Genomic DNA, 26019 nt, shown 5'->3' on the forward strand with positions numbered 1-26019 from the left:
GTTTGCTGCGATGAAAGCTGTTATTCTGCTAAGCAGGCACAGCAAATAAAGTGCCATGTCAAGCAGAAGCAGGCTTGAAAACCCCCTCTGGCTGTATGGCTCACTAGGCTGAACAAGCAGCTCGCGGTCCAGATTATCCATGTCAATGGAACAGAAAATGAGAATCAGGATTTGCAATGTATCTGACAGCATGGAGGTGCTTCCAGTTGATGGCAGAATAATATTTGACGATCTAGGGTTGTCTTGATGTTTTATGTATAATTTCAAAGGCTTGAAAACTCATCATACTCAAAGTTGAGGTGGATTTTAATTTCACAAATGAACGCCCTCAGAATAAATCTAAGATTAACACAGAGGCCACTAATGGCTGTCCTCATACAAAAGAGGCATAGAAAACCTGCAAGATAAAAATACCAACTTCAGTTCAAGAAATCACTGTGCAAACACACCAAATGTTGCCCAACAGTGCTTAAGTAAGGGTGGTGCACTGCAATGACAGATAAGGCTCAGGAGAAAAACTTTACAGTTTGAGCACATTCAACATCAGATAAACTAACTGGAACAACTACACAAAGTACTGCAGTAATCTTTTGCAGAAGCTTGCAATGTTCAGGTTTCATGTACGATGTGTCAGACAGGTGTTTAATTAACCCCATGCTAATTTGTCAGGCTGTATTTGGTGGTGTTTTGTAGTCTCTCCTGTTAGAGTCCACAGCTGAAGGAAGTCTTATGTTGCAGGTGCAATGGAAATGTTTCTTTTGCATGAAAGCCAGTATGTATAAATCATTGATTTCCTCTTTTGCAACACTTGTTTATAACCTACCCACAAAACAAAGAGGGCAATGACTTCTATTATCGCTGTAGCTATTCTCGAAGCATGATCTGCTTATCTTTCTGGAGCTATAGTAGAAGGTTTGCAAAGTACAGTACTGTAGACTTGTAATTATACCATGAAATCGGCAAAAAAAAAAAAAAAAAAAAAAAAAAAAAAAGTGACTTTTTTGCATTAAAAAACATGTAGTGTGATGTGGTCACTGTAAACACACATTCAACAAGTGACTGCGGATATGATATTGCAAAACAGGAAGAAAAAAAAAAAGAAATCTGACATAGAAATTCCAGGTAAATATTTTTCAGAGTGCCTTTCCCAGACATACTGTACATGCTGGAGTTGTCATTATGTGTACAACAAGTAAACATACATACAGAGAAACCTGCGGAGCTCGCGTCTCTCGGACAGCCCTCTGATTGGTCTCCTCTCGGACAGAAGGCGGGACTCGCGGCTGTGGGCGTTTCACAAAACCAGCCACCACGCAGCTTGGGCTTTCATTCACTACGGATTTGTCGAGTTGACCTGTTCTCGCTGTGGTTTTTTTTATTTTTATTTCAGAGAATCTACTTGCTTTTTTTCCCAAAGAGCCTCTGCGTGCGTAAAGTCTTTTTGTACGTTTCCAGGTGCGCGGACGAGCTCTTCTTGGTAAACTTTTTTGTTTTTTTTGCACAACCTACCTGAGTTGCGTTTCCTCCGCCGCCTCCACTCCTCTCCACCATGGATTTGGTTTGGATTGTGGGCTTCGTTGTGAGCGTCTGCGCCTGGTTTGCTTCAGCGGAGCGGCACAGCGTCTACTGGAACAGCACGAACCCAAAGTAAATACCAGCTCGAATCTGTGTTTTCCGATGTTAATTCAGGTGCTCTCGAATCCACCCCTGCACTCTTTCTGTCTCTGTGCATCGATGCAACAAACTAAATTGCTTGGCATCTTAAATACAAACGAACTTTTAACCTAATTATCAGCGCACGTTAGATCATTAACATCTATATTCTGACGCATTTGAATAGTGGCACCTCATGCATATTCAGCGAGCTTGTTGTGATGAATTTGTGATGGAAGCGACTCGCTGCTGTTGTCATGATAATGCCAGACATTTGGGAGTCTCTCTGCCTCCCCCTCCCTGCCTTTCTGGGCTCGAACCTGTTATTATGGTGCTGTTTACCTGTAATACTTTGTCTAACCTGTTCAGATTTAATCCATTTCGCAATCTGTGTACCCGTGCTGCCTGATCAGTTACATCAGGTTGTGTCATCCATTTATCTCTGTGACCTGACTGTGAGCTAGTGAAACAGCTCATACTTTTCAGGGAAGGTGGCTCTTTTTAAACGGGTGCGTTCATGGGCAGAGAAATGCAAGGATGAGGTTACGTTTAAGTTCAGCGTTTCATTTCAGGACAGAATCAGGTGTGATCCTGTGTGAATCCTGATGAAAATACATCTCCTTATTGGACTCCTTCTGTCTTTTCTACGTTTATTTGAGTTTATTTATTTATAGGGGTGCATCAGTAACTAAGCAGTGTAGTGCTCTGTTTAATTTCACTGTGAAAAGTCTGTGAATTTGTGTCCCCGCTCTTATTTTGTGTCTTCAATCGTGAGTTGAAAACCTATAGGGGAGGACTTTAAATTTCCCATGACATAGGTTATATTTTTTTGTGTCGGTTTCACAGGTCTAACTCACAGCCTAACGTGTTGAAATATCTGTTGCAGTCTGACAGAGTCCTAACCCCTGTGCAGAGTGGGAGGTTGCTGTATCTCCTAAATCAAGAGATATCACACAGGCTTTAGGTGGCTGTCAGGGAGACATAGGGGTGTTCATATTTCAGGTGGTAAGACGAGTAATAATGGTGTATGACAGAGACAGAGGAGGTAACTTGAGGCCTGCCCGGTAGGTCACGCTGTAGGAGAGAGATGGATTGCTCAGGGAGGGAGAAATTTGAGCTCAAATTGTCGGGGTTAGGGGCCATTCGGAGTAAGTGGGGGTCAATTAGAATTATGGTTGATGATGGCTGGGGTGAAATGGCTCGGGGTACGGGGAGGGTTAAGTCTGCGCACCACAAAAGGAACTTGTACTTGCATCCACACATAAAGACACCCACTCACACACTCCAGGCAGGCAAGCACAAGCAGAAACTCCTGGCAGACAGTCGCTCAATCACAAGCCAGGACGCTCAATCACACCAACCAACGCCATCTCAATCAATCAGTGCTGGGCTCAAACTCTCTTTCTGCTGTGCAAACACATGTTTTATCTTGGTCGCAAACACCCAGATATTCAAATGTCCTCCCGCAAGCTTACATTCAACCACCGCTTCCCTCCTGATGTCCCCTGTGGTCGCAGCTACAGCATTTACTGTTCTCAGAAAGGCCGTAATTATAGTGACAGAGCCTTTCACTGAAAATCAGAATGGAGTCAAAGTCCCAGATAGAAAGGCATTTTGTTGTGTCCCCACTGTGGAACAACAGTGATCACTCCTGTATATATACTGGTAATCCATCCGTTTGCACTTGCTATTTTTTTCCGGATGACTGTGCTAAATCTCTCCCGTTGGCTACTCTTAATCCCGCATTCGCAGAAAAAGCACAGAGTTTCTGAGATGTTTTCATTTGGCGCTTTTCATCATTCCCTGCAATCTGCTCTCCCCTTTGACCCGTCACTTGATACAGTGTGTTGACGTCCATCTTTTCCCTCATGAGATGTGTTTTTCCTCTTTTTTTTTTTTTTTCTCGTGGCCTCAGTTTATTGTTCCATCCGGTCTGTCAGAAAGCTGCCATTAATCAAATTGATCTCACATTGATCACTTCGGTCCATGTGATACAGGCTCATTTCCTTTTTCTCTTGTGTGTTTGTTGAGGGATTTAGCAACACACACACACACACACACACTCATGCATATACATGCACAGTTGCCCTGCTCACCACTAATTTGTGCATGTGTGTGCGCACGCCTTGGGCCCTGCTGATTTCACAGTCGTATCTGCCTGTAGCTTTACAACCACTTTATTTCAACACAAGTGAAATCTATTCCTGACCGTGTGCGTTCCACCACCTCCTGACCACCTCTTAGTGTATTTGTAACCTTTCTATCTCACCAGCTTAATCACTGGTTGGTTCCCAGAAACGAGGCTCACCAGTGTGCCCAGTCAGCTTGGGTCCCTGCATGCCAGTGTGTGTACGTGTCTTTTGTAAAGGGAGTGTCTGTGCACAAGCCTTTGTGTGTGTGTGTGTGTGTGTGTGTGTGTGTGTGTGTGTGAGTACTCACTTGTACGGCATCAACAGATTCGAGTGACTCACGTGCTCTCGTACACATTAACCGAGTCATCCACACACACATACACACACGTGTCACACGGTTGTGATTGATGTCAACATCGTCCCAGGAGCCCGCTGGACTCTACAACTCCAACGTGAGGCAACAATCTGCTCATTCACTGCTTCTTCCTCCCTTTTCCCTTTTTTCCCTGCTGACAGAGCATGAGTAGACCACCACCTCCACCACCCACCCCCTCCTCCTCGTCCTCCTCCTCCTCCTCCTCCTCCTCCTCTGCTTTGTACCTGTCTCCCCCTCTCTCCCGCACCTCCCTCCCCCTCTTCTTGGCCAGGTTCCCTCTTCAACTTGGTTCTGTGGTCTCCAGTTCTGTGAGTCTGTTAACTGTTTCATGGCCCTTTCACACACACATCTGTTCGATGTTTATTTTAACATCATCATCATCATCACCTTTTCTGTTATGACACATTTTTCAGCTAATCTGCTCAAACTCTGAAGTCTTTGTTTTGCTCTGTCTTTCTAATGAGAGCTTTGATTTCGGTAAAACCACAAAAATAAGCTTCCAGATTGCCTGAGCGCGGCGCAGTCATTTAACTCATTTAATTGAATCTGCTTTTTGAGCTGTGCTGGCTCAAATCAGGGTGTTATTTCACCCACATGAAGGATTTTTCTTTGGTGTTTATCCAATCGGTATTGGTGTTTTGTGATGCTTCCCATACAAATTGGGGCATGGTCTTCACAGTGAGCCATGGAGAAAGAATAGTAACTGGTGTGACCGATTGTGGGTCAGAGTTCACTATGTGATGAAGTGGCACAGCCTCTATCAATCTGTCAGTCATTCTGTCACGGCGGTGGTCCCTGAATACTGGCTGCCACTCAGGCCAGCCCCTCTTCACACGGCCGTGGCTCTGCCTCTGGGAAACTCTCATTCTTCGCCCTCCTGTCTTTTCGGTCCCCTTCGCTCCTCCACCAGCTTTTATCTCAACTTTACAAGCTGTCCCTTTTCAGTCTATTATTTCCTCAACTCCAACTCTGGCTCTCAGAGAAGGGGGGAAGGAGGGAAGCATGCTAAGAGGTGTGGAATTTTTTTTATCGTTCTTGGCACCCATGGCGATCCGTCACAAGGCACTTTGCCCTTTCCTTCACGCTTTTTTCCCTCCTCAGCTCTCTCCCTTAAAGCTTCCTTCTTCTACCTCCCTATGAAAAGCCACTCTAGTATTTCCAGCAAACCTGTCTCTTCCCCCCCCTTCTTCCTGGTCTTTTCAGTCATCTGTCCATGTGTGTTTCTCCCCTCTTGAGTGCCTTGCTGAAGCAGTGGAAGTGGTAGAGCCAGTCTGGGAACTCAAACCATGAAAGGACAGGATTTAAATGAAGACAGGAGTAGGTTAACGCATCTGTTTGCCTTTCGTGCGTACGCACAAGATGAACTGAGAGATGAAAGATAAGACTGGGTCATCACGTCGGCGGGTGTGATTAGGTGGACACAATAGATAAGGGATTTCTGCGATTTCCAAGTAATCTGAACCGAAGCTACTTTCCTCGAAAACATCCAGGTTTCCCACTTCACTTCCTAATCCAGCCTTCATTCTACAACCCCCCCCCCGGCGGCCTTCTCATCAGTAAATTCCTAAATCCACTGCCTTCTTTCCCTCGCATCGCCTGCCCCCCTCCCCCCTTAATCTGGCCTTGTAATCTGTCTGGTGAATTCAATCTGGGGGACAATACTCTGGGAGATTGTCAAACGGATGGTAATCGCCTCTCATAGGCTCAATGATCAGTCAAGTGTGTTGACGCCTATCGTTACAGTTGGTAATCTTCTGTAAGAAGACAGTGACCATATTGAGCTTTTTTTTTTCCTTCCCAAAAGCTGATTTTCATCCTGTTCAATATTCCCACTTGTTGTTGTGGTGTCAGAAGCAGGAGGGCTTGTTTTATTGACTGCACTCGCTAGAGAATCAGGCCAAAGGTTTTAACTTCCCGCAGGCGTACTGTCAGCGCTACCCAAGTCTGCACGCTGTCTGCTGTGTGTTCCCCTATGAAGTGCTGCACTTCCTGGCTACGTCTTTTCCCGGGAAAACAGCGTATCCTGTCTGCACAATAAACAATACAGTTCTCACACACCAACACATGCAAGACTGTGAAGGTCTGGACTCGGGGGTTGATTGAATTTCCCAGGCTCATGTGAGGAACAAATGCGTTTAAAGTCTGAGAGTAAGTAGATTAGCGGTGATTAATAGTAATTGTTTTTATGAGGGATGCGCTCAACTTGATCCCAAATCATCCTCAACTTGAGGATGATTTGGGATCCGCCTCGCCGCCTGCCCTGCTGTCAAATCTGACTGTCTCTATTTGGGATTCTCCTCTGATCGCCGTCACCCTGGTCAACCCCGCCAGTGTTTCTCCTCCCCCCCTGCTACCCATCCTCATGCCTCTTCCTTATCTTCTCAGCAGACTTCCCCGGCTCCTTCCCGCCCTGATCCTCCTCTCTGTACTGCACAGAAAAATCACAGAGGAAGAAAAACTCTATTTGTACTCAGATTTATGATTATGATATGATAATAAGCGGGGCCTGCTCTTTCTTTCTCGTGGCGTGTGTGATGGAGAGATACTGAGTGTGTGTGTCCTCCAGACTTGTTTGTCAAGTCTTGGTGGCATTCAGTGCACCAACAGCGTGTATGTGTTTGGATGAGGAAGAATTACACAGCAAGAGTCAGATATTATCTCTGAAAATGAACCATTGTGTTTGTTTTGTTGTGTAAATAAGAGTCATTGTGTAACTTTTGTTTTGCTCTTGCCTTTTTACTCTTGTTTGTTGGATGTCTGGGTTTAGTGTGTAAACATGTCCCCACGGCAATTACTGCCTCCCCCTAGAGGCCAGTTGTGGTATTACCATTATTACAACTAGGTCTCTGTAAGCAAACAACTACCTACTTCTCTTACTTTTAAAAAATCAATTTCATAACGGTGGCCTGTACTCACATATTGTAAATTCCCCGTGGAATTCATTAAGCCACAAGCTCAGAGAAAAAAAAAACACTGTGCATGAAAGTTTTACCTTGCAGAAATCAATCCAGCAAAATCGATTTTCTTGTACAGATATTTGCCTCCTGAGAAATGTTATGTCAGTGTTGACCTTTCTGTTCTGGCCCTTATAAGATACAAATGGCTCAGGGGATGGGGCGAGACAGTTGGAAAGAGCATATGTATTCATCTAAGCCTCCTTAGTGCGGTAGAATCAGCCAATTATTTCTCTGCTGGACTTAAAGCTTTGTCGCTTTGCTGGGTGGCAAAAGGAGCTCAGCTAGTTCAGCCAAGAACGCCGGCAGAATGACCAATGATCCGGACAGACAAAGGTTGAATGACAGGCAGGAGAAAGCTGATTGAGATGGATGACAAAAAGTCACACGGTGCAGAGGAGGAGGAGGAGGAGGAAGGCTGGAATATTAAGTTAAAAGCGAGGAGAGGAAAAAAGAGTTGGACCATATTTGTTTCAGTGAAGACCCCGGCGTACCCACGCCTTATTGTGCATGGCTCTGCAAACAGTGGGTCAAAAAGTTGCATATTTGGAATACCAGCCAGAGCAGGTTGTGATTGGTTCAGCAAGTCCGGGGTGGGGGAGGGACAGACTTGACATGAGGATCTGGTTTGCTTATTGAGTGATGAAAGATGGACAGAGAGTGGGAGGGGACGGCTGACACTGATGGATGAATAGATGGACGGATGAAACAAAAAGAGTCCAGCTTAACTAAGCTCATGATGCACCTCAGAGAGGCTTCACCTCTCTCTGACGTGCCACCTCCCTCACGGAGTCACACACCTTTCACAGATATATCTCCCCTGCGTCCAGTGTCTTTCATTATTCTGCTCTCACTTTCCCCTCTGCAACCATGGACACGCACAGCCAGTTTGTCTCTTTTTGATCTCCAAAACGCCCGTCTAAAGGAGTAATACCGCTTCTATGTGTCAGGACAATAGGGGTGGGGGGAAAAAAAAGCTCCACCCTGCCTGTCTCACCCCTAACTCAGCCCCCAGCCCTCAGCCCCTGCTCTGGGCCTCGCCGTCCACTCTAAGCCCCTGCATTAAGCAGGGTCTGGTGCTGATGAATGGACCAGAGCTCAGCCTCTGCTCCACCCAATAATCCAGGCTTGGACGAGCCGATTAGGTGGTCCCCGCATTCCGGTTCACTCATCTGTGACGTAGGCTGGTCACCTTTTGGGTCGCATTAATGGTGTGTGTAAAACCTGGGAGGAAAATGATCATGTTTATGTGGTTAGGGTGACTGCGCGGGGGGCCTCTTAGGGACAGCGCAGGTTAAGTAGACCAGAGCTCCTGTTTTTCGGTGGCGTGGTCATAAATATGGAGTGTGTCCTGCAATGGCCTTCATGGACCTTAAAATAGATCTGAATCGATCTTCAGAGAGAGCGATTCTCGTCATGGCACAGGTACATGGAATTTAAAATGCACAAGCCCCCCCTCGTGCTGACTGTTCCTGTATAAAATTCTCTGGTGCTGACTTGGCGATTGTCCGACCTTTGATCCACATTGCGGCCCCTTCGCCTCAGAGGTCCGGCATTCCACAGGGCGATAGAGTGCAGAGATGAGAGGGTGATGGATGGATGAAAGGAGGGGGTAGAGGTGGAGAAGAAAGCAAAACGCTGGCCAGAGAGATTAAAGAAGAGAGATTAGACTTCTGCTCCTGAAGAGGTTCCAATAAATCAGGAATTCCTTCTTGTGAGAGGAGGAAGAGTAGCTGGGAACGTCTGTTTTTCACCAGATTGTGTGCCCACATGCACACATTTGACCACTTAATTTTCCCTCGCTGGTATCATTGGTGTTCATTATCTGTATTTATTATCCACCTTATCAGGACCGAAACACACTCCCAGATTCCTCCGAGCTTCGCAGACGCAAACTCACACACTCAGACGCAAACAATAACACATTAAACGTCTCAGGCTGAGACAGACACCCATGCACGCAATCCTCGCTGCATATCTGCCATAGCTCCACAAATCATCCCTAAGTAGAGAATACAAGAAGTCAACCACGCTGCTGCTTCTGCTGCAGCTCCAAGCGTCACTGTCATTAAAAGAGAGAATTCTGGGATAAACAATGGGAATAAATGAAGACAGCCTATTGACAGAGAGAGGGAAACGGTCTCCAAAGAGGGAAATAACAAGGGACACACACTGGGGGAGGCGGAAAGAAAGAGGATTTTGTCTGCTAAAGTGGAGGTGGCATGATTTGACTTTGTTAGTGAAACCTTTTCACACGGAGGCCTAAACTCTCTCAGAAGTGCATTACTCCAATCAGTTAATTAAGCTGATGATGTGGAACGTTTCAATGCAGAGGCATTAGAGGGGAACAAAAGGCGGCAGGATAATTAAAACTATTTGCCATTAATAAAAGGGGCTAGCCAGCCTCCCCGGGTGCGTATTCAGCCGCTGTTCTCTCTGCTAAGTGAGGTATTCCATCAGCGCAGGCACACTGTGAATAGAGACACTGTATGAAACAGTGGCATTGATAAAGCAACTGTAGCACTCGCATAGATACTCTAACTGAGAGAGACTTCAAAAGCCATTTCCAACTCAAGCCCTTTGACCCCCCCTGCCCACGCCTATTCATGCCCTCTGTCTCCCCCCACACTCTCAGCTAAAGGGGCTGGGAAGTGGGGAGCAGGAGGGCATAATTACCCCCCTCCGGGGCAACTTTAATACCCTTTTTTGTGCTTTAATTGCACCCCCCTTCGACCCCCTTTTGATGAACACATTGGGAACATACCACAACCAGTCTGTAATCGGGGCTCTGAGTGAAGGAGGGATTGGGTGTAGGGAGTCTGTTTGTGTGTGTTTTCAGTGTTTGCAGGGGGGTGATAACTCTGTCAGGCAAAAGCAGACAACAGTGTTTGTTCAATAGTGTTATCGATTCGACTGGAATTGAAAGTGGCAGGGGGAAAAAACACTTTAGCGCCAATCTGGTAAACAGAGCGTGGCAGGCAAACTGCAGATAAGCACTAAGCTGTCTGGACCATGGCAAAATGATAATTATTGCTCTCCCCCCTGCCGAATGTTGGCTGCAGCACAATATTATCAGCGCAGTTAGATGGAAGTTTCATCGGTATACTAAAAAGGTGCTTGTTTTCCAGTGGCCCTGTGTTGCTGTTGTAATGGCGTTGCCAGCTAATCTGGTCATCAGTATTGAGGGAATGCAGTCAAGCGGAGAGGGGTAAAGGGAAGGGGGGGGGCAGGAGTCAGGGTCCGGTGTTTGGAGCCACAGCGTCTGTCCTTTTTACCAGGGGGTACCAGGGAGACCCCTGCCACAAACAACAACAGCAGCTAATGAGCGACGGGGGCCTGAGCCTGTGCACTTTGATCGTTAGTCACACATATGGACCTTGTCACACAAACACAAACCCCCCCAAATGCTACTTGTTGCATTTAGGGGTTTTATGAGAAAATGGCTCTCAAAGAAAAATCTAACGGAGGAGAGAAATGCCTTCAGTGGGGAGGTTTTTTTCCATGGTAAAGGTGTCCGGTTAGCACCCTGTGGGCTTTTGAGAAGTCATAATTCTTTAAGATGTGTTGATCTGATTAAGTAGCAGCCAGTAACTTTACTCACACACTGGCTGACTGCCCCCTTTTCTTGGGTCGTTGAAAGCCTCAGGAACCATCCATGTATTCATTGCAAAAGCAACAAAACCCTATATTAGACACACATTCTCCTCGTGTGTTGTGAAAATATTTAAGTCTGTCAAATTTCAGCCATTCTCAGGGAACCCACGGTGATCCAGAACAGTAGGAGACAGTAAACTGATAGGCATCGCTTGGGAGCTCGGTACCCGGGGAGGAGGAGGTGCCTGTGTGTGTGTGTGTGTGTGTGTGTGTGTGTGTGTGAGTGTGTGTGTGTGGGTTCGGTGGGTGCAAACAGTAGGTAGCCACTGCTTTAGGTTGTTGATGGATGGGAATTACTGGGAAGTGTGTGTGAGTTTGTGTGTGCTGCTAGCGGCCAGCCACCGCTCCAGGCCGGTGATAGATGGCTTTGGCTGCGAAGAGAGCATTAGCTGTGAGCCGCCCCTGGAGCAGTCACTCAGTCAGGGGGAAGGGGACAAAGCTGAAATACCTTTAGTGACAATTCCCTGGAGATAAACTCATAATATCTCTGAAAGAAAATCTGTGAGGGGGGGAGGCTTCATGGACAGTTGAGATAAGGCCAATTTAAACTGCCTCAGAGTGTGCTAAATTGTTATTTAAAGTCCCTGGAACGACTCGATGTTGTTTGCAGGGATATTTGAAGCAGGCTAAAATGTTCTAAAAAGTTTTCTGCAAGTGACCCGGGTCCAAGAGGAGTGGGAGGACGTGTAGTTTACTCAAAAGACCATCGTAAAGAGGGTGGAGCAGGCGGAGGAGTGTAGGGAGGGATGCAGGGAGGAATGGAGGGGAGGCAGACAGTCTGACTGTCTCTCCGTATTTGTAATGAGAGGGAATGTGGTGGGAGACAGTTACAGACTGTCACCAGAGTCATGTTGTACGCGTCTGCCTCGCTCTCTGACCCTAATGAATGGGTTAAAACATATGTGACCTTTATTTATATCCTTGTATCTTGAGCAAGCTCAGGTGTGCTTCTGCTTCGGTTCAGGTGAATTTTGTCACCGTGAATTCTGCCTCTCTATCTGTGTGTGTGTGTGTGTGTGTGTGTGTGTGTGTATGTATGTGCGTATAGGTCTGCAGATGTCAATACTCATCTCCGGTCTTGACGGGCTAACTGACTGCTAATGTTTCTCTGTAAACACCATTCAACTCCTGAGGGACATGAGATCAATGTGCACTCAGTGCTAACTTGCAACACAGCAGCAGGCAGCAGCTACACTTGCTTCACGTTCATCCATATTTATGTGCATGTCCTCTGCAGATCGCTCTCGTCCTTATTGCGTTTTCCCTCTTCATTCCACTCCAACACACACATACATCCTCCGTCACAAACACTCTCCCCTTCTCCTGTTCTCTATCTCTCATTCCCAGGCCTCTCAGTCTTTCCTCTGATTTCCCTGTTGTACACGGGCGTGTGGCCGATCAATATATAATCACAGGATTTGAGGCTTATATTTATTACCGCTCCGATGCTATAACCACGGTTATCAGTCTTCTGCCACTTGCATAACTGTCCTTCTCTGCCTCCTCCCCCGCAGCTTTCTATGGGACGACTACGCCGTGGAGGTGAAACTCAATGACTACCTGGACATCGTCTGCCCTCATTACCCCCAGGGTGAGGTGCCACTGCTGGACGCCGAGCGATACGTGCTCTACATGGTGGAGCGCGAGGACTACGAATCCTGCAAGCCCCAATCATACGACCAGATGCGCTGGGAGTGCGGCCATCCGTTTGCTCCTCATGCCCCTGAGAAGTTCTCGGAAAAGTTCCAGCGTTTCACTCCGTTCACTTTAGGGAAGGAGTTCCGCCAAGGAGAAAGCTACTATTATATCTGTGAGTGTCACCATAGCGTTCTCTCAGATTTGTCACTGTGTTTTCCAGTGAGATTTAGAGTCCAGTATTTTCACTAAGCCTCTGCAGCCGCACTAGCAGCTCTGTGAGGCTGTATGTAGACACAGCAGTGCTTTGAGCTTAATGCTAATGAGGGCATGTTCTCTCAATGACAATGCTAAAATGCTAATGTTTCCCAAGTTGAGAATCTTAATTTAGCAGGTTAACATGCTAACATTTGCTAATTAGTGCAAGTTTTTCAGGCATAAATCAAAGTGTTCTGTATTCTATAATCAACAACATTATTCCGGCTCATCTTGAGGGGGACACAAATATCTGTACTGGACTTCATGCCGGTCCATCTAATAGTTGTCCACATATTTCACTCAAAACCACAAAAAGTCAGAGGTTCATCAAAGTCTTTAGGATTCATCATATTCATCAACCATTAATGCATATTTAAAAGTTCATGGCACTCTGTATAAGAGTTGTGGAGGTATTTCAGTCTCACCCGGCCGACCTGTCATCTCACTATCCCGAGAGTCCCTTTGCAGGCATGGCTAAAAATCTCTATCTCCATAATGAAGGGAGACTAGGGTTAAATGTTGCTGTATTTTTCTACTAACTGAGATATGCTGGAGCTTTGTGGCCAGCTCTTTGAAGCCTGACATGGACATCAACTGGGGTGTTGGCTCGGTTTGCCAAGTTTATGCAGCTTTCACCCTGCTAGAATGTAACCACAAAGAGCAGGCAGTGTTGTCACCCTGACCATGGCTGTAATTAGATAAGCGGCAGGACAAGACACACTTCGCCTGGTCACAGATGGCGTTCTAAAGCTTTGTCCCAGTGTCTGTCTGCCTGTCTGTCTGTTGCCAAGTGTGTGTGTGTGTGTGTGTGTGTGTGTGCGTGTGTGTGTGTGAGCGCATGCATGAAGGTGAATTAAGGGGCCAGTGGAGGATAAGTGCATTAGTTAGGATGTTAACGCCTGTGTTTCTTCCCTCTTCCCTGCAGCCAAACCTTTGCACCACCATGGACAGGAGTGCCTCAGGCTCAGGGTGGATGTTGTCGCTGCTGATGGTGAGTTTAATCACGCTGCTGGCTGTAAGGAGAGCACCACAATGACCTCTGATAGTCATGTCAGACCGTTGCAGGACCCACACAGAATAATTGATGGCTTTTTTTGTCTTCTGTCAGGCTCTCAAGAGGCCAGAGTGGCTAAAGGAGGCACAGGTGGGGCTGGAGCTGGAGCTGGGGGTGGGGTTCACAACCCGTCCAACAGACTGCCTGCAGGTATGTTGACCAAACCTGTGTCCTTTCTAATTATCCCTGACCTGAAAGCAATCCAGTTACGTTCAGGATTACGTTGGGGTGTAAATATGCGGCGCTAATGTTTCTTCTTTATCTCCCATCTTCAAGCAGATGACCCAGTGGTAATCCTGCCAGACGTCCAGAAGAGTGCACGGACAAACTCCGCAGTGGCAGCTACATCCCTCTCAATCCTCTCATTGCTAGTCCCATTTTCATTACTGCTATTGTTGCACTGAGAGTGCATGAAAGGACTGCTGTTGGCAGACATTTTTTCAGGGACTACAATGAAGACAGTCCGTGGGGATGAAACCACTGACTCAAAAAAGACAGTTTTCAGTGCCCAGTGCTGGCCACAGGGAGAGACTTTCAAAGCGTGTAAAGCGCAGATGGACTCGCCTGCACTACACGTGCTGAGTAACTCTGAGCGTTTGCAGCAAAGAACGTGTGCTTCGTCTTATTTTTCAAAAGGTGACAGTATTTTTTCTTGGAAAGACCCAGCTCTCCTTGATTTGTATTTTTAGGGCTCTCTCTTCAAAAACCATGAACCTATTTGGATGAACGCCCTAGAAGAAAATATGAAGAAGTTGAAGAGGAACCTAAAGTGGCCGAGGAACAATCAAGAGCAAAGACACCAACTCTGTGTGAATTATATAGATACGCCCACATTCAATGGAAAAGTAATCTCTTACCTTTTGAGCCAAAGATCAGTCATCTCTCCAACTTGTACACTATTCCACCCTTGAGCATTGTGTACTATTTGTTGTATTGTTATTGTAATGGTATTGAGTGGCATTGATGTCCCAAGTGATGACTTTTTCTAAATGTAGCATTGACAGACACGGGGGCTGTTCTCATGACTACCATTCCTTTGCAAACTCGACCATGTGCTTATATACTGTAGCACTAATACTGCACAGTACAGACACACCAACATACACTGTACAGTACAGACCCACCGACAGACACCGCACAGCACAGACACACCAACATACACTGCACAACAGTGTTACACACGCACACACACGCTGACATCAGATGACATACAGTAACATGAAAAAAACACTACATTGAACTGTTACGTGTAAATTCTGTGAAGATAATTTATGACATTTTGCAGCTGAGAAGTTTTACTGTATATACCATGTGCTCACGAGAAGAAATGTTTACCGTTGGTAACGGGGAGAGCTTTTTTCTCGCTCTCCTGGTAGAGTTAGTACTGGTGTGAAAGGGAAAATGTGTGAGTTTAAGTGAGAGTCAGAAAATGTGTGCAAGCAAGGGAGCGACTGGATGAAAGAGTGATGAGACAAAATGTTTTTTCTGCCAAAAGCAAACACTGAGATGCTGTGTGCATCGCAGAGAGGCTGGACTTCTCTGTTTGTTGGATCTTGCCCCTGTATTGGTTAATCTGTCTGACATGGAGAGCTGGTATCAGATCGTTATTGCGACAGGACTCCCAGCCCCGTGCTTCATGGTGCTTTCCCTCACGTTTGCGAGCTCCATTGGGAAAACAAGCACATACTTCCAAACACAAAGTGAAACAATCAGCTTTTTTAGACTTTCAGAGTGATTATCACAATTTTGAGCAATTTGAACATTTATAGTCACCAGTTCAAGACAAGACACGGCATCAGACCGAGTTGCCAAGCACACCTTCACCTGACAGGCTGGCTTGATCAACAAAGCACAACAGTGTGTAACTACCATTGAAGTCTTTTTTTTATCTGAATTCTTGTTACCTAATTTTGTACATGTGTAAGTAAGAGAGGTGTATAATATGTATATATATATATACATAGAAGATTATATAAAGACCTGTTTGATAAATATGCTAAATGTGAAAATTTCATGTGAAATAAAAAAAAGATATTTTTGGAAAACCAGAAGAGCTTTCTTGTGATTATTTGTAGGGTGCGATACTGAAAATATATGAACTACTATTGAAAGCACTGGCGCAAACGTTCATACGGACGACCTTGGTTTCCAGGGGGCTAATCCTACTGACTTTAGTGATCATCTGACTTTTCCTCTAGTGCCACTGTGTGGATTTGAGTGAAATGTCTCGACAGCTATTGGGTGGATTGCCATTAAATTTGGTTCCCATGTTCATGCAAATGTTAGCATGCTATCATGCTAAGTTAAGATGTGGAACATGGCGACGATTATACCTTCTAAACATAACGTTATACCATTATGTAATTGCTCTGTTGTCATACATGATTGTGGTTAAAGGTTCAGTGATCTACCCCCGGAAAGACCCAGTAAGTGTCCCAGCATCATCCTAAATGAAAGATCATTTTTTCCCTTGTAGCTAAGATGATTTTGGTGCTAAAAAGCTGTCAGGAAACCCAGCCCATTTCGCCTTCTGATTACACCGACAAGATCTCCACAGAAGTAGCCAATAGCACAGATAATGACTCACACACACTAATGTGACAGGAGCTGAATAGAATCAAGGCCAATGCGCCCACGGACGGGAAAAAGCTACAATAGAGAGAAAAAGGAAAAAGGATGAGACGGCTATTTATTATTCCCATAAAGGTTGCCTTTTGGCATGAAGATTGAATGCACAGGTGTGATCCGTCTTACTGCCTTTATCTCAACCTTCTGGCGAGCCTCCACCCTGAGCTACAACACCCCCCCTCCCAACATAAACACACGCACACCTCCTCTTTTCTCCAACCATGATACTCGTCTGCAAGCTGCATGACAAGCCATTGTTCTCATCTCTCAGTCTCTTGTCTCTCCCCTCCCAGGGGAGCTTTTACGGCCGTGACAGTAAAAACAGCTGTAGCACCAAAAACTGGTGCCACTGCCTCACAACTCCCTGATGTTTTCAAAGGCAGGGCCGTAAATTAGGGCCAGCGGACAGGTCCCGTAACCGCCCAACCCCAAGAAGAGGCTCCACCGAGCAGTAGCTCGTCAAGGACAGACAATTCTTTCTATTTACTCACTTGTTCTGCGTACTCGCTTGAGTAAATGTGAACAGCAAGTGTGAAACCTTTAACGTTGTGGTAAATGTTAAGTGCACTCAGATGACCGGAACAATCGTGGAGCACGGAAAACAGGAACATCCTGAGGGCAACGTCTTTACAGGCCGTTTATGTAAGATTTTAAAGCCCAGATTCATAGATCAGACGCCTCACAAGCAGCAGCAGTGACAACATGAATCAAAATCTCTGAATATTGAGAATATGATCAAAGAAGAAGACGATGTTTTGAGAAAACATAATGCATAGTATTAAATCTAGCCGCAGTTCGCGCCTCTCATGTATTACCATTACATTTGAATTACAAAGGTAAGCATCCACTTTTTCTAAAAGTAAACAACTGGCCATCTTTTAATCCTAGAATATTACAACAACTACAGCTGTTCTGAAAGTATTTCCCGAATCTTCAAAGATTCTTTTAATCATCTGGATGAAAGAAAATGACATCCTCTGCATGATGAGAAAGATTTTTATCCCATTTCCCAAGATGGTCCCGCTATATTTCGTATCCAGGTAGCCAGAAACGTCATATCTCCTGCTTTCTCCTCCTTTCGTACGATACAAATTTTGGGACTCTGGGATTTTTTTGCCATGCTAGCATCGTGGCAGTATGGATGGCAATACCAACATGTTGGTCCAGGCCTTTCAGCAAGTACTGAATGTCATTCCCTCCAGAGGATGAATCCTACAGGCGTTGGTAATCCATTGAGCGCCCATCTAGCGCCACCAGCAGGACAAAATTTTCACTTATGCCTCTCTAGTCTGAAGCTTTAAGTTACTGAAAACCAGTAATAAAATCTCAGTGAGAAAATATGATAATTTATTAGGATAATTAAGGAACAAGTGGAATTAACATAACAATTGCCTGGAAATATCTTGTCAGACAAAAAAAAAACAAACAAAGATATACTGTATTTGATTTATGATATTTCATCTTGCTTGCATTTGGCTTCTTGCAGTGTAGCTCAGAGACTGGCAATACACGAGAGGCACAAACTGGGGCTTTATTAAATCAACCGTTTCCCAACAAGCAGAAAAACAAGGCATTTATCAGTCGTCGGAGTTTAACAGAGCGAGAGATGAGCCAGCAGTGTGTGGCACTAAAACCTGGGAGGAGGCCATGAGACGCTGCAAGAAAAAAAATCACATTTGAGGGAAGGCTTGGCACGGCCAGCTGGTCCATCTCTGCATCTCCGGACTGAGTCAGGCCTCGCTATCAGCAGGACGCATGACGATCAGCCCGTCTGTCTTCTAGCGTATGTTTCTCAGTAAAGCCAGGGGTATCTGTCTTACGGGGCCACTGGGAGGTTACCTAATGTTATTGTTGCTATTTGTAGCATTTATAAGCTTCCACGCTGCCCTAGAATGGGAACCCAGTGTCCTGTAAATATCAAAGCAGCTGTTTATGAGCAGCGAAAGAACAATAGGTTGACCCACGAGTGACTTTTTAACCTCATTTCAAATCATTTTTATGCAGTGATGATGCACTGCATGTCCAGATTAAATGGCATTTTAATACAGCGGCATGTTTGGAAGCTCCTTTATTCCCTCTTCTGCTTTAGTGCCTGTAAAAGCTTTAGATGACAGCAGGGTCAGACAAGGCTGACAGGAAGGAAACACCTTGGATACACAGCATAAGTTAGAACCTCTGGTCCAATCGGGGCCCATTTTTGGTCCTCTGCCATCACTGGCGGTCGGGGTGTGGTCTCCTCTCCCCGAAAAAGTCCTGTCACACACTCTCAGCCGTCGCCACTGCCAAGGTCATCTGTCTTGTTCCAGCTCATGGTTTGGTTTCCTGTCCGTGTCACTTAGTCACTTTCCTTTATTTATTCATTCTCACTTACACTCTTCTCTTGTTCTGCCCCTTTAATTCATTCTGCGTCTATCTCCTGTTTCGATTCATCCTCGGGTCACTCTCTCATCACGTAATTACTGTTGTCCACCCTTTTCTGTATCTGAATCAAAATCTCCATCGCTTTCAGCTCTGGGCCTCGATTACCAACTCCATCTCCCTTTCTGTCCGTCTCTAGATGGTTTTGAGGTTTTGCTGTGAAATGTGTGGGTGGGAAAAAAAAGTCTTTTCTGTGCAGAAAAATGATAACCTATCATTTTTCAGTCTTGGTTCCCAGCCTGTCGAGATGGATTTGCTCCCAGCAATGTCACAGAGTGTCTCTAGAAATGGTTTTTTATAGTGTCTGGAGGTCTCAGTGGGGCCACGCTGCGGGCACAACCTCGTGGCCTGACCCTCTCACTGTCTCTGTCCCCATTACCGTTTCCTCCTCAGCTCCTCTCCCAGTTTAGCTGATGTCTCTCACCTTGGCACTTCGGAGCAGAGATTTTAGACGACACATGAGCAAGTTTACAGAGCATGAATAAATAATTTTTTTAGATAAATCCTAACAAACCAGCATCGTATCGCCAATGTGAAAAACAAGGGACTCTCAAATGTGGTTGTGTATTATATTGGGTCAAATCTGCTTTTATCTGAAAGTGACCTATTACAGTAAAGTATATAATGAAGGACTGTGTAAAAGTTTGCTTATTATCGCCAGGATAACAAAAGTACATCAACACTTGGCATGATAAAAAAATTTAAAATACTCAATAAGAGATACTGCAGAACCAGTGCTCAGTGCCTCAAGATACTGCACTCTATAAGATGCATCCTCTTGCAAATACTGCCTCTGATCCAACAACAGCGGAGGAGATGCTCATCATTTCACATTCGCTGCAAATAAAATGCATGGAGATATTAAAAAAAAATTTAAAAAGGCTTGATTATTCGAGCTCGTTTGTGATGGGACACCTTCTGTTAGGTCTTGTCTGCGTGTCAGATTACACTCGCTATTTAGTGAGCACAAAGGGTTAAGACTGGGATGAAGTTTGTGTACTGTATGTTTGAAAAGAGGGATTAAAGGGGAAAGGAACAAACAAGCGTTCACTGTTCATATACACATGAACTGTATGTGGCCTGTAATCTGATTTATACTTTTGTCTGATCGCCTGCAGAAAGAGAACAAACAGATGGGTCTCTTCAAAGTTAGATTTGGGCAGAATGATGACAAAGAAAAGTGATTAACTAGTTCACATGTGGCTACGAGTAAGAACATAACAGCCTACCAAGGGAAGCCTTTGGTGTAATTGCCGAAGTAGAAGATTTTCTGGTAAATAACAGGTTGCCTTTTATCCAGTCTGCTCTTGCAACAGCTTGCAGACATTCATGGGGGGTGACGTTGCAAGGCATTGTGGGGCTGCAGCCAAACGGCACAACAGGCAGAGCTTGCACACAGAGAACTGTGGACTCTTTTGCATTTGTTCTGAAGTTATGGGATCTTTTGGAAGTCTATAATGATGCCTTTGGCCAGGCTATGCTTTGTTTGTGCACAGCAGGGAGTCACTGAAAATGAGCATAGGCAGCCTTTTGGCGCACACAAAAAAACTGTACTTGCCAACATCAGATTACTTCAGAACAACATACTTATCTTACATTTTCTAATTGGAACAAACCTCTGTGAGGGACGGAAAAAAAATGCAGCACAATGTATATTTCATGTAGTTAACTACAAAATGGCACAAAAGAGGTCTGTCTCCGGCACAGAGCGAGGCATTGAGAAGCTGATATAAAGCCCTTGGGCCATGTGGGTTATGCTTGGAGAAGGAATGCATCATATATGCAAGCACTCATGCACATACTCGCATACCTCCTGGCCCTATCCGAACCCCCAAACCACAAAAACACACACATTTTGTAGGCAGAAAAACTGAAGAAAATAGACTCCAATTTAATTAAGTCCCAGCAACAGCCACAGGGAACAAGTCTGCAGTTGGACCATGGAATGTACACTTCTTTACAGATAAAATCTAGTCAATCTATACTGACGAGCAACAATCTCCAGACACACACAACAAGGTCCACATTGTGTCGTGCTTTTTTGGATCTAATGCTGATTGAAAGCATCTGAGAACTCTCAGTGGAAACAGGCTTTCGACAGATTTTTCCAGCGTGACCTTTGGGGTTCATTTGTTGGCATCTCTATATCGACAACTGGTTACAGATGATAACTTAGCATACCAGTGATTCTCGGGGGGTATTTAACTGTGCGTCGTGTGCAACCAAAGACGACACCATGTGTGTTCTTCTTTCATCTGGTTCGTGGTGTGCCAATCAGTAAAGCCACCTGCTATAAACGGACTCAGAACAGAATCTGGTTTTAAGTATCATTCAGTAACTTTAAATGCATTTTAAAGAGCTCTTGCTCTGCTGTAAGTTATGAGAAACCCAGACAATCATTCAACAGGACATTCATTTCTTATTTCCTGAAGCACATCTGATCTAGTGTGAAAGTCATGACTGTATAAAAAGAAACACTGCTGGATGAAGGGTTATTGTATTTGACGTTCAGATCAGGTCTGCTGGAAACAAAAATGAGGGGTCAGAGTTCAGTCTCATCCTAAGAGCCACGCCATTTTTACGCGACTCCAACATCACAAGTACAGACACTTGTTTGTGTGTGAGGGTCCGGGCATCCCTCTCAGTCTCACAAATGTTCTACATCTTTAAGCCCTTTTTCCTCAAGTCCTCTTTGGCTTCTTTTATCTGCTCCTGCAGCTCTTTCGCCGCCTCCTCGCAGTCGTTGAAGGTGGCCACTCTGTATCCCACCGTGGCCAGGGAGTAGCAGCCAAACGACACCAGCAGATAGAGAGGCATCGGCCAGGCAACCTCTCTGTAAGTCTGCGGCAGGCGCAGGTCCAACAGGTCGAAAGTGACCAAAGCCCAGACTGCGCCCACCAGCGACACACCAAACAGCCACTCCATGAGTTTAGTCATGATGAGAGGTGCCGCGGGGATTTCAGGTGAGCAGCCGGAAAACAACCTGAAGGAGAACCGAACGGATATTCGCTCAATTAGCTTAGCTTTGTAGCACCGCGTTAGTCATCTAGTTACAACACACGAGGAAGACAAACAGCAGGTGAACGATGGGAGTAAAACAGCGGTACAAAAGTAAAGGATTCAATGAAATTATCCATTTGTTTAAGTGGTATTTCATTCAATAATTAGTTCTAGAAGAAACAATCCGACATGTTTACCTCCTCTCAAACGCCACCTCAGCTCTGCGCAGATTTATGACGTGGTAAACCGTGATGCCTTATGGGAAATGTAGTTACCGTGACTGCTGGCGTTTCAACAAATCGCCTGAATTATTTCCTTGTTAACTTTTTGTAAATATCACACAAAATTCAAGCAAATCGGGCAAAATTCTTTATTCAAAGGCAAAAAAGTCAAACACAATCTTACTGCCTGCGTTGACAATTGTTTATATATATATATATATATAAAACTCTGAACAATTTAGTTACATTCTTATTGATATTTCATATTACTGTAATTTTATTTATTTATTCATTTTTACATATTGGTGTTGGTGTTATATTCTGCATATACTGTTTTGTTGTAGTTACTGTCCCCTTATTTGTAAGGGAGGAGTGAGAAGACAGTGGTCAGACAAATTAATTTCTACATTTCCTCCAGCATTTTTAGACTTCTCAATAAATCTCAATGTTGTAGCTCTGTTTCTCATTAAAAGACAGCCTGAGACTGTTTTCTGATATATTAACAGCACCAACACCCCGTCAGATGCGAGAAAGAAAACAATTTGTTTCAACTGAGTCTTTAATGAGGCCCAGAGTCAGGCTTATTCACATTAGTCCTCTAACTGTTTCTCTGTGTCATCCTCTTAATTTAGAAAGCCATTTTGAAAATTAGATTACCATTAGCCTAAGCTGAAAGCTATCCATAAATATAAATGTTATTCCAAAGCGAGGAATTCACCAACAATTTCATTAGGGGCCGCTGGGAGAAACACTGGTGTTTGATCTCAGTGTCTCTTTAGGCGCTATGGGGCACGTCCATTCATTGAGAGCAATGAACTGTCCAGGTGCAGAGGGCACAAACCTCTCCAGGGTGAAATCAGGAGATGTGGGAGATGTAAACATCATTCAATTAGCTGGAGAAAGGGACGCACTAAAGAGCCACTAAGAAATAAACATCATTCTTTGGGGGAAAATGGAGGGTTATTCTTAGAGCGATGGTGTTTATGTTTGTCTGCACCAGTGTTCGTAGTGTGAGTGACGATATGCATGCCTGCTGGAGGGGTGAAGCCTGTTTCTTCTGTTTATAGAGACCGTTGTGTGCAAGACTGGAGGATAGTCAGGGTTTATGTGTGTTTGCTGAAAGCGTAAATCTTCAAACCCTGAAATCAACAACTATGTTTTCAAGTTTGCGATGTAGTTCAAGAATGCTTTATCTTGTGAATGGCTCTGAGGCTTTGTACAACAGCCATGGTATATGCTATGGCCTCAATATCTGTCCATGTTTATTGCATTTTATTTTCCCAACAAAGAGCTGCAGCACAAGAAGCTGTAGCTAATGCTTTCTTTGATTATTGATTGATATGTTGGCTAGTTTTTTTATGCTGAAAGCACTCATTTCTCATAGCCCAAGGTAACATCTTTACATTTACAAAAATCTAAAACCCAAGGATATTCATTTTACAATGACATAAAACTAAGAAATGCAGTGGAGTTCATTGATTAATTCATTATCAATCCTACAATTAAACCCATATGCAAATTAGTCTTTGTAAAAATATAGAGGTAAATAAAAAGGTGGAGGTGGAGTGAAAAAAATCTTCTGAATCAAAGCAAATACCGCTATTCTTGAATTATGTCTTAATAAGATGTGATGCATGTCAGACTGTGCAGGTCTGGTTACTCCACTGCAGCGACAGAATAAACTGAATCCAGGTGGGATTACCCATGACATGCTGCATCATTACATACATCATAGCATGTGCTGTGTCCAGCCTGTGTTGCACCGGTATGAGCTGCAGTGTGAGCGTGCGTGACACTCAGTGGGAACAGTGGAGCTGGCTTTTCTCAGTGTATCTCCCTGCCAGCTCCTGTTCCGTTCCAGCACTCAGGAAACCTGCGCTCCAGCCGAGAAGGCCTGGCAGACACAACACAACAGCCTGCGAGTGGGAGGGGCGTTGAAACAAGAGAGAATGAGAGGGTGAGAGAGGGACATGCAGAGTGAGATGAAACAAGAGAGAGGGATGAAGGGAACCAGAGTGAGAGAAGGGGTGAAGCCGTGGTGGCAGTTACTTTCAATAAAGTACCAGAAAAGAGAGGGTGGGATCTCATAGCTGAGAGGGCAAGAGAGAGAAAGCTGAGAGGGTCAGGAATGAAAAGAAAGGGTGACCGAGTGTGTGGACGAAAGAGGAGAGGAGGGAGGGAGCAGACAGGGGAGAGCGGTTTAGACAGGGGGGTGAAATCAGGGGATTTGCAGGTGCAGCTTGAACAACCAATGACCTTAATGGTGCATTAAATCCAGCTGTTGCTTATCCAGACTTTCCTTCAATCCCCCTAACACCTTCAACTGCGCGATAGACTGCATGCAGCACCTTGGTTCCCACAACGAGGAGTGGGTATAGCAGGCAAAAGGAGAGAGGGAGGAAAAAAAGCATGAAGACGGCGTGTGTGTGCGAGGGGTTGGCGGGGACAGAGCGAGGGCAGAGAGATGCTTGATCCTCAAGAGCAGAAATAGGAGTGACTGTGTGTCTCCATCCAGAGAACAAAGATAAGAGGCATAGATAAAACAGGAAAAGTGGTAATGGAGAGTCGTGTTGACTCTATCTCTCCGGCTTTGTCAATATTAGTAGAATGAAAGGCCCAGATAAGAATGTGTGCCGCTAAAGAGCTATATAGGGATCAAGATTTGGCTAGATAATAATTGTGTAATATCTCAAGTGTGTGAAGCAAGAGCAGCAGAGAGAGAGAGAGAGAGAGAGAGAGAGAGAGAGAGAGAGAGAGAGCGTGTACTATCAAAATGCTCTTTCTGATAACAATAGAGCCTGGACTCAAAAACAGGAACCCTCTGTTTCCTGAGCCGGAGACCATAGCTGTGCCTTGTGTTGTCATTGGATGTGTTTGGGAAAAGGAAAGAGTGACTAAAAGTGTGTCACAATGTCCAGGTTCCAGTACATCGCAGGTCGAAGAGCGAGAAATGATACTCGTCTGGGACCCAAAGCGAGGCAGGGACAAGTTCAGGTTTTGCTGTGAAGTTTGGGTTCAGCCTGGCAGCTAAATGCAGACCGGTTAGCGAACCATGAGGAGTGGTTTAAGAAGAGGCAGCCTCACACAACTCCTAGACCTTGACAAAAATCTGTATAATTGCTGATGAAAAATGAAGCGTTATCTTGCAAGAGCATGGCCCGCAAACTGATTCTAGATGATTCAGGAGAAATTTTACAATCTAGCCACAGGAAATCCAATGATTTGACTAGCAACAGAGCTCTTTTTAAGTCTTTTGGAGCAAGTCCAATTAGGAAGATTTTCTTCAGCCACTCTTGGGCTGAGAAAAGTCACGTTTAAAGCCTTTATTTTGTCAGGCACAATGGCTTAAAACATCAGCCAGTTTCAACCTCATGCACTCTTCACCAGAGAGATTGGATTAAAGAAATGTGAAAATTATACCTGCTTCTCTGTATAAACCAGCAAACATAAAGAAAACAACCATCACAATAATATTAAATGTTAATATCATAAAATAAGCAGGCCAATTAAGTCCAGTGCAAGTTAATCAGGCCTCTGAATGCCGAAAACGACACAGCATTTGAACATTTCCCCTTCAAAGAGTGTCTTTTTAGATAGCTGAGAATGCATAGACCTGATATCATCCCATGCATAATTAGATATACCCATCTTGCATAATTAAATATGCAAGATGTGTGGCTGTGCCAGGGCTGCTGCTTTTACTGCATCAAAACTCGAGTCTTGGATGTGTTTGCTTTCTCAAGTCAAGCCTGAAGGGAGTTAGGTCTGAAATTCAGTTCTCATTTGTGGTTGCTCGTCTCCCAACCAAGAGTTTGGTTTGTGCCGTCTCCTTGAACCAGACTGCTTCTCTATAATCTCTTGCACTTCCATCTTGAAATGGAACCTGCCCCTTGCAGTTTCCTTTTGTGCCTGGAACACATTGAGCGAAGCAGAGTTTGCGGCATGACTTTGCAAATTCAAGAAGAGGCTCCTCAGACAGGTGAGGTGACCACGAATCAAAGTCGTCAGGGTGGAGAGTCCCCCGTGATGCGGCTCA

At 44.9% G+C, this 26019-nt stretch overlaps 2 protein-coding genes across 3 annotated transcripts; one reads left to right on the top strand and one right to left on the bottom strand.

Moving 5' to 3' along the window:
* The first annotated feature begins 1324 nt into the window (after window positions 1-1324).
* On the top strand, window positions 1325-15767 carry efna1a (ephrin-A1a). Of its 2 annotated transcripts, none has more exons than XM_076754365.1 (5): window positions 1325-1647; window positions 12284-12579; window positions 13588-13653; window positions 13771-13866; window positions 13993-15767. In XM_076754365.1, the coding sequence occupies exons 1-5, from the start codon at window positions 1550-1552 to the stop codon at window positions 14118-14120; spliced, it is 684 nt and encodes a 227-aa protein (XP_076610480.1). In that variant the 5' UTR covers window positions 1325-1549; the 3' UTR covers window positions 14121-15767. The 2 variants fall into 2 exon arrangements, with proteins under 2 accessions (XP_076610480.1, XP_076610481.1); XM_076754366.1 differs by having other exon boundaries at window positions 1405-1647; window positions 13996-15767.
* Window positions 15768-20633: 4866 nt separating this feature from the next.
* Window positions 20634-21991, bottom strand: dpm3 (dolichyl-phosphate mannosyltransferase subunit 3, regulatory). Its single transcript, XM_076755440.1, has 2 exons — window positions 21960-21991; window positions 20634-21745 (listed from the first exon to the last, which is right to left on the bottom strand). Exon 2 carries the CDS (start codon window positions 21697-21699, stop codon window positions 21421-21423), a length of 279 nt encoding a protein of 92 aa, XP_076611555.1. The 5' UTR covers window positions 21700-21745; window positions 21960-21991; the 3' UTR covers window positions 20634-21420.
* Window positions 21992-26019: the final 4028 nt, after the last annotated feature.

Source organism: Chaetodon auriga, chromosome 17, assembly GCF_051107435.1.
Source record: "Chaetodon auriga isolate fChaAug3 chromosome 17, fChaAug3.hap1, whole genome shotgun sequence".
Taxonomy (NCBI): domain Eukaryota; kingdom Metazoa; phylum Chordata; class Actinopteri; order Chaetodontiformes; family Chaetodontidae; genus Chaetodon; species Chaetodon auriga.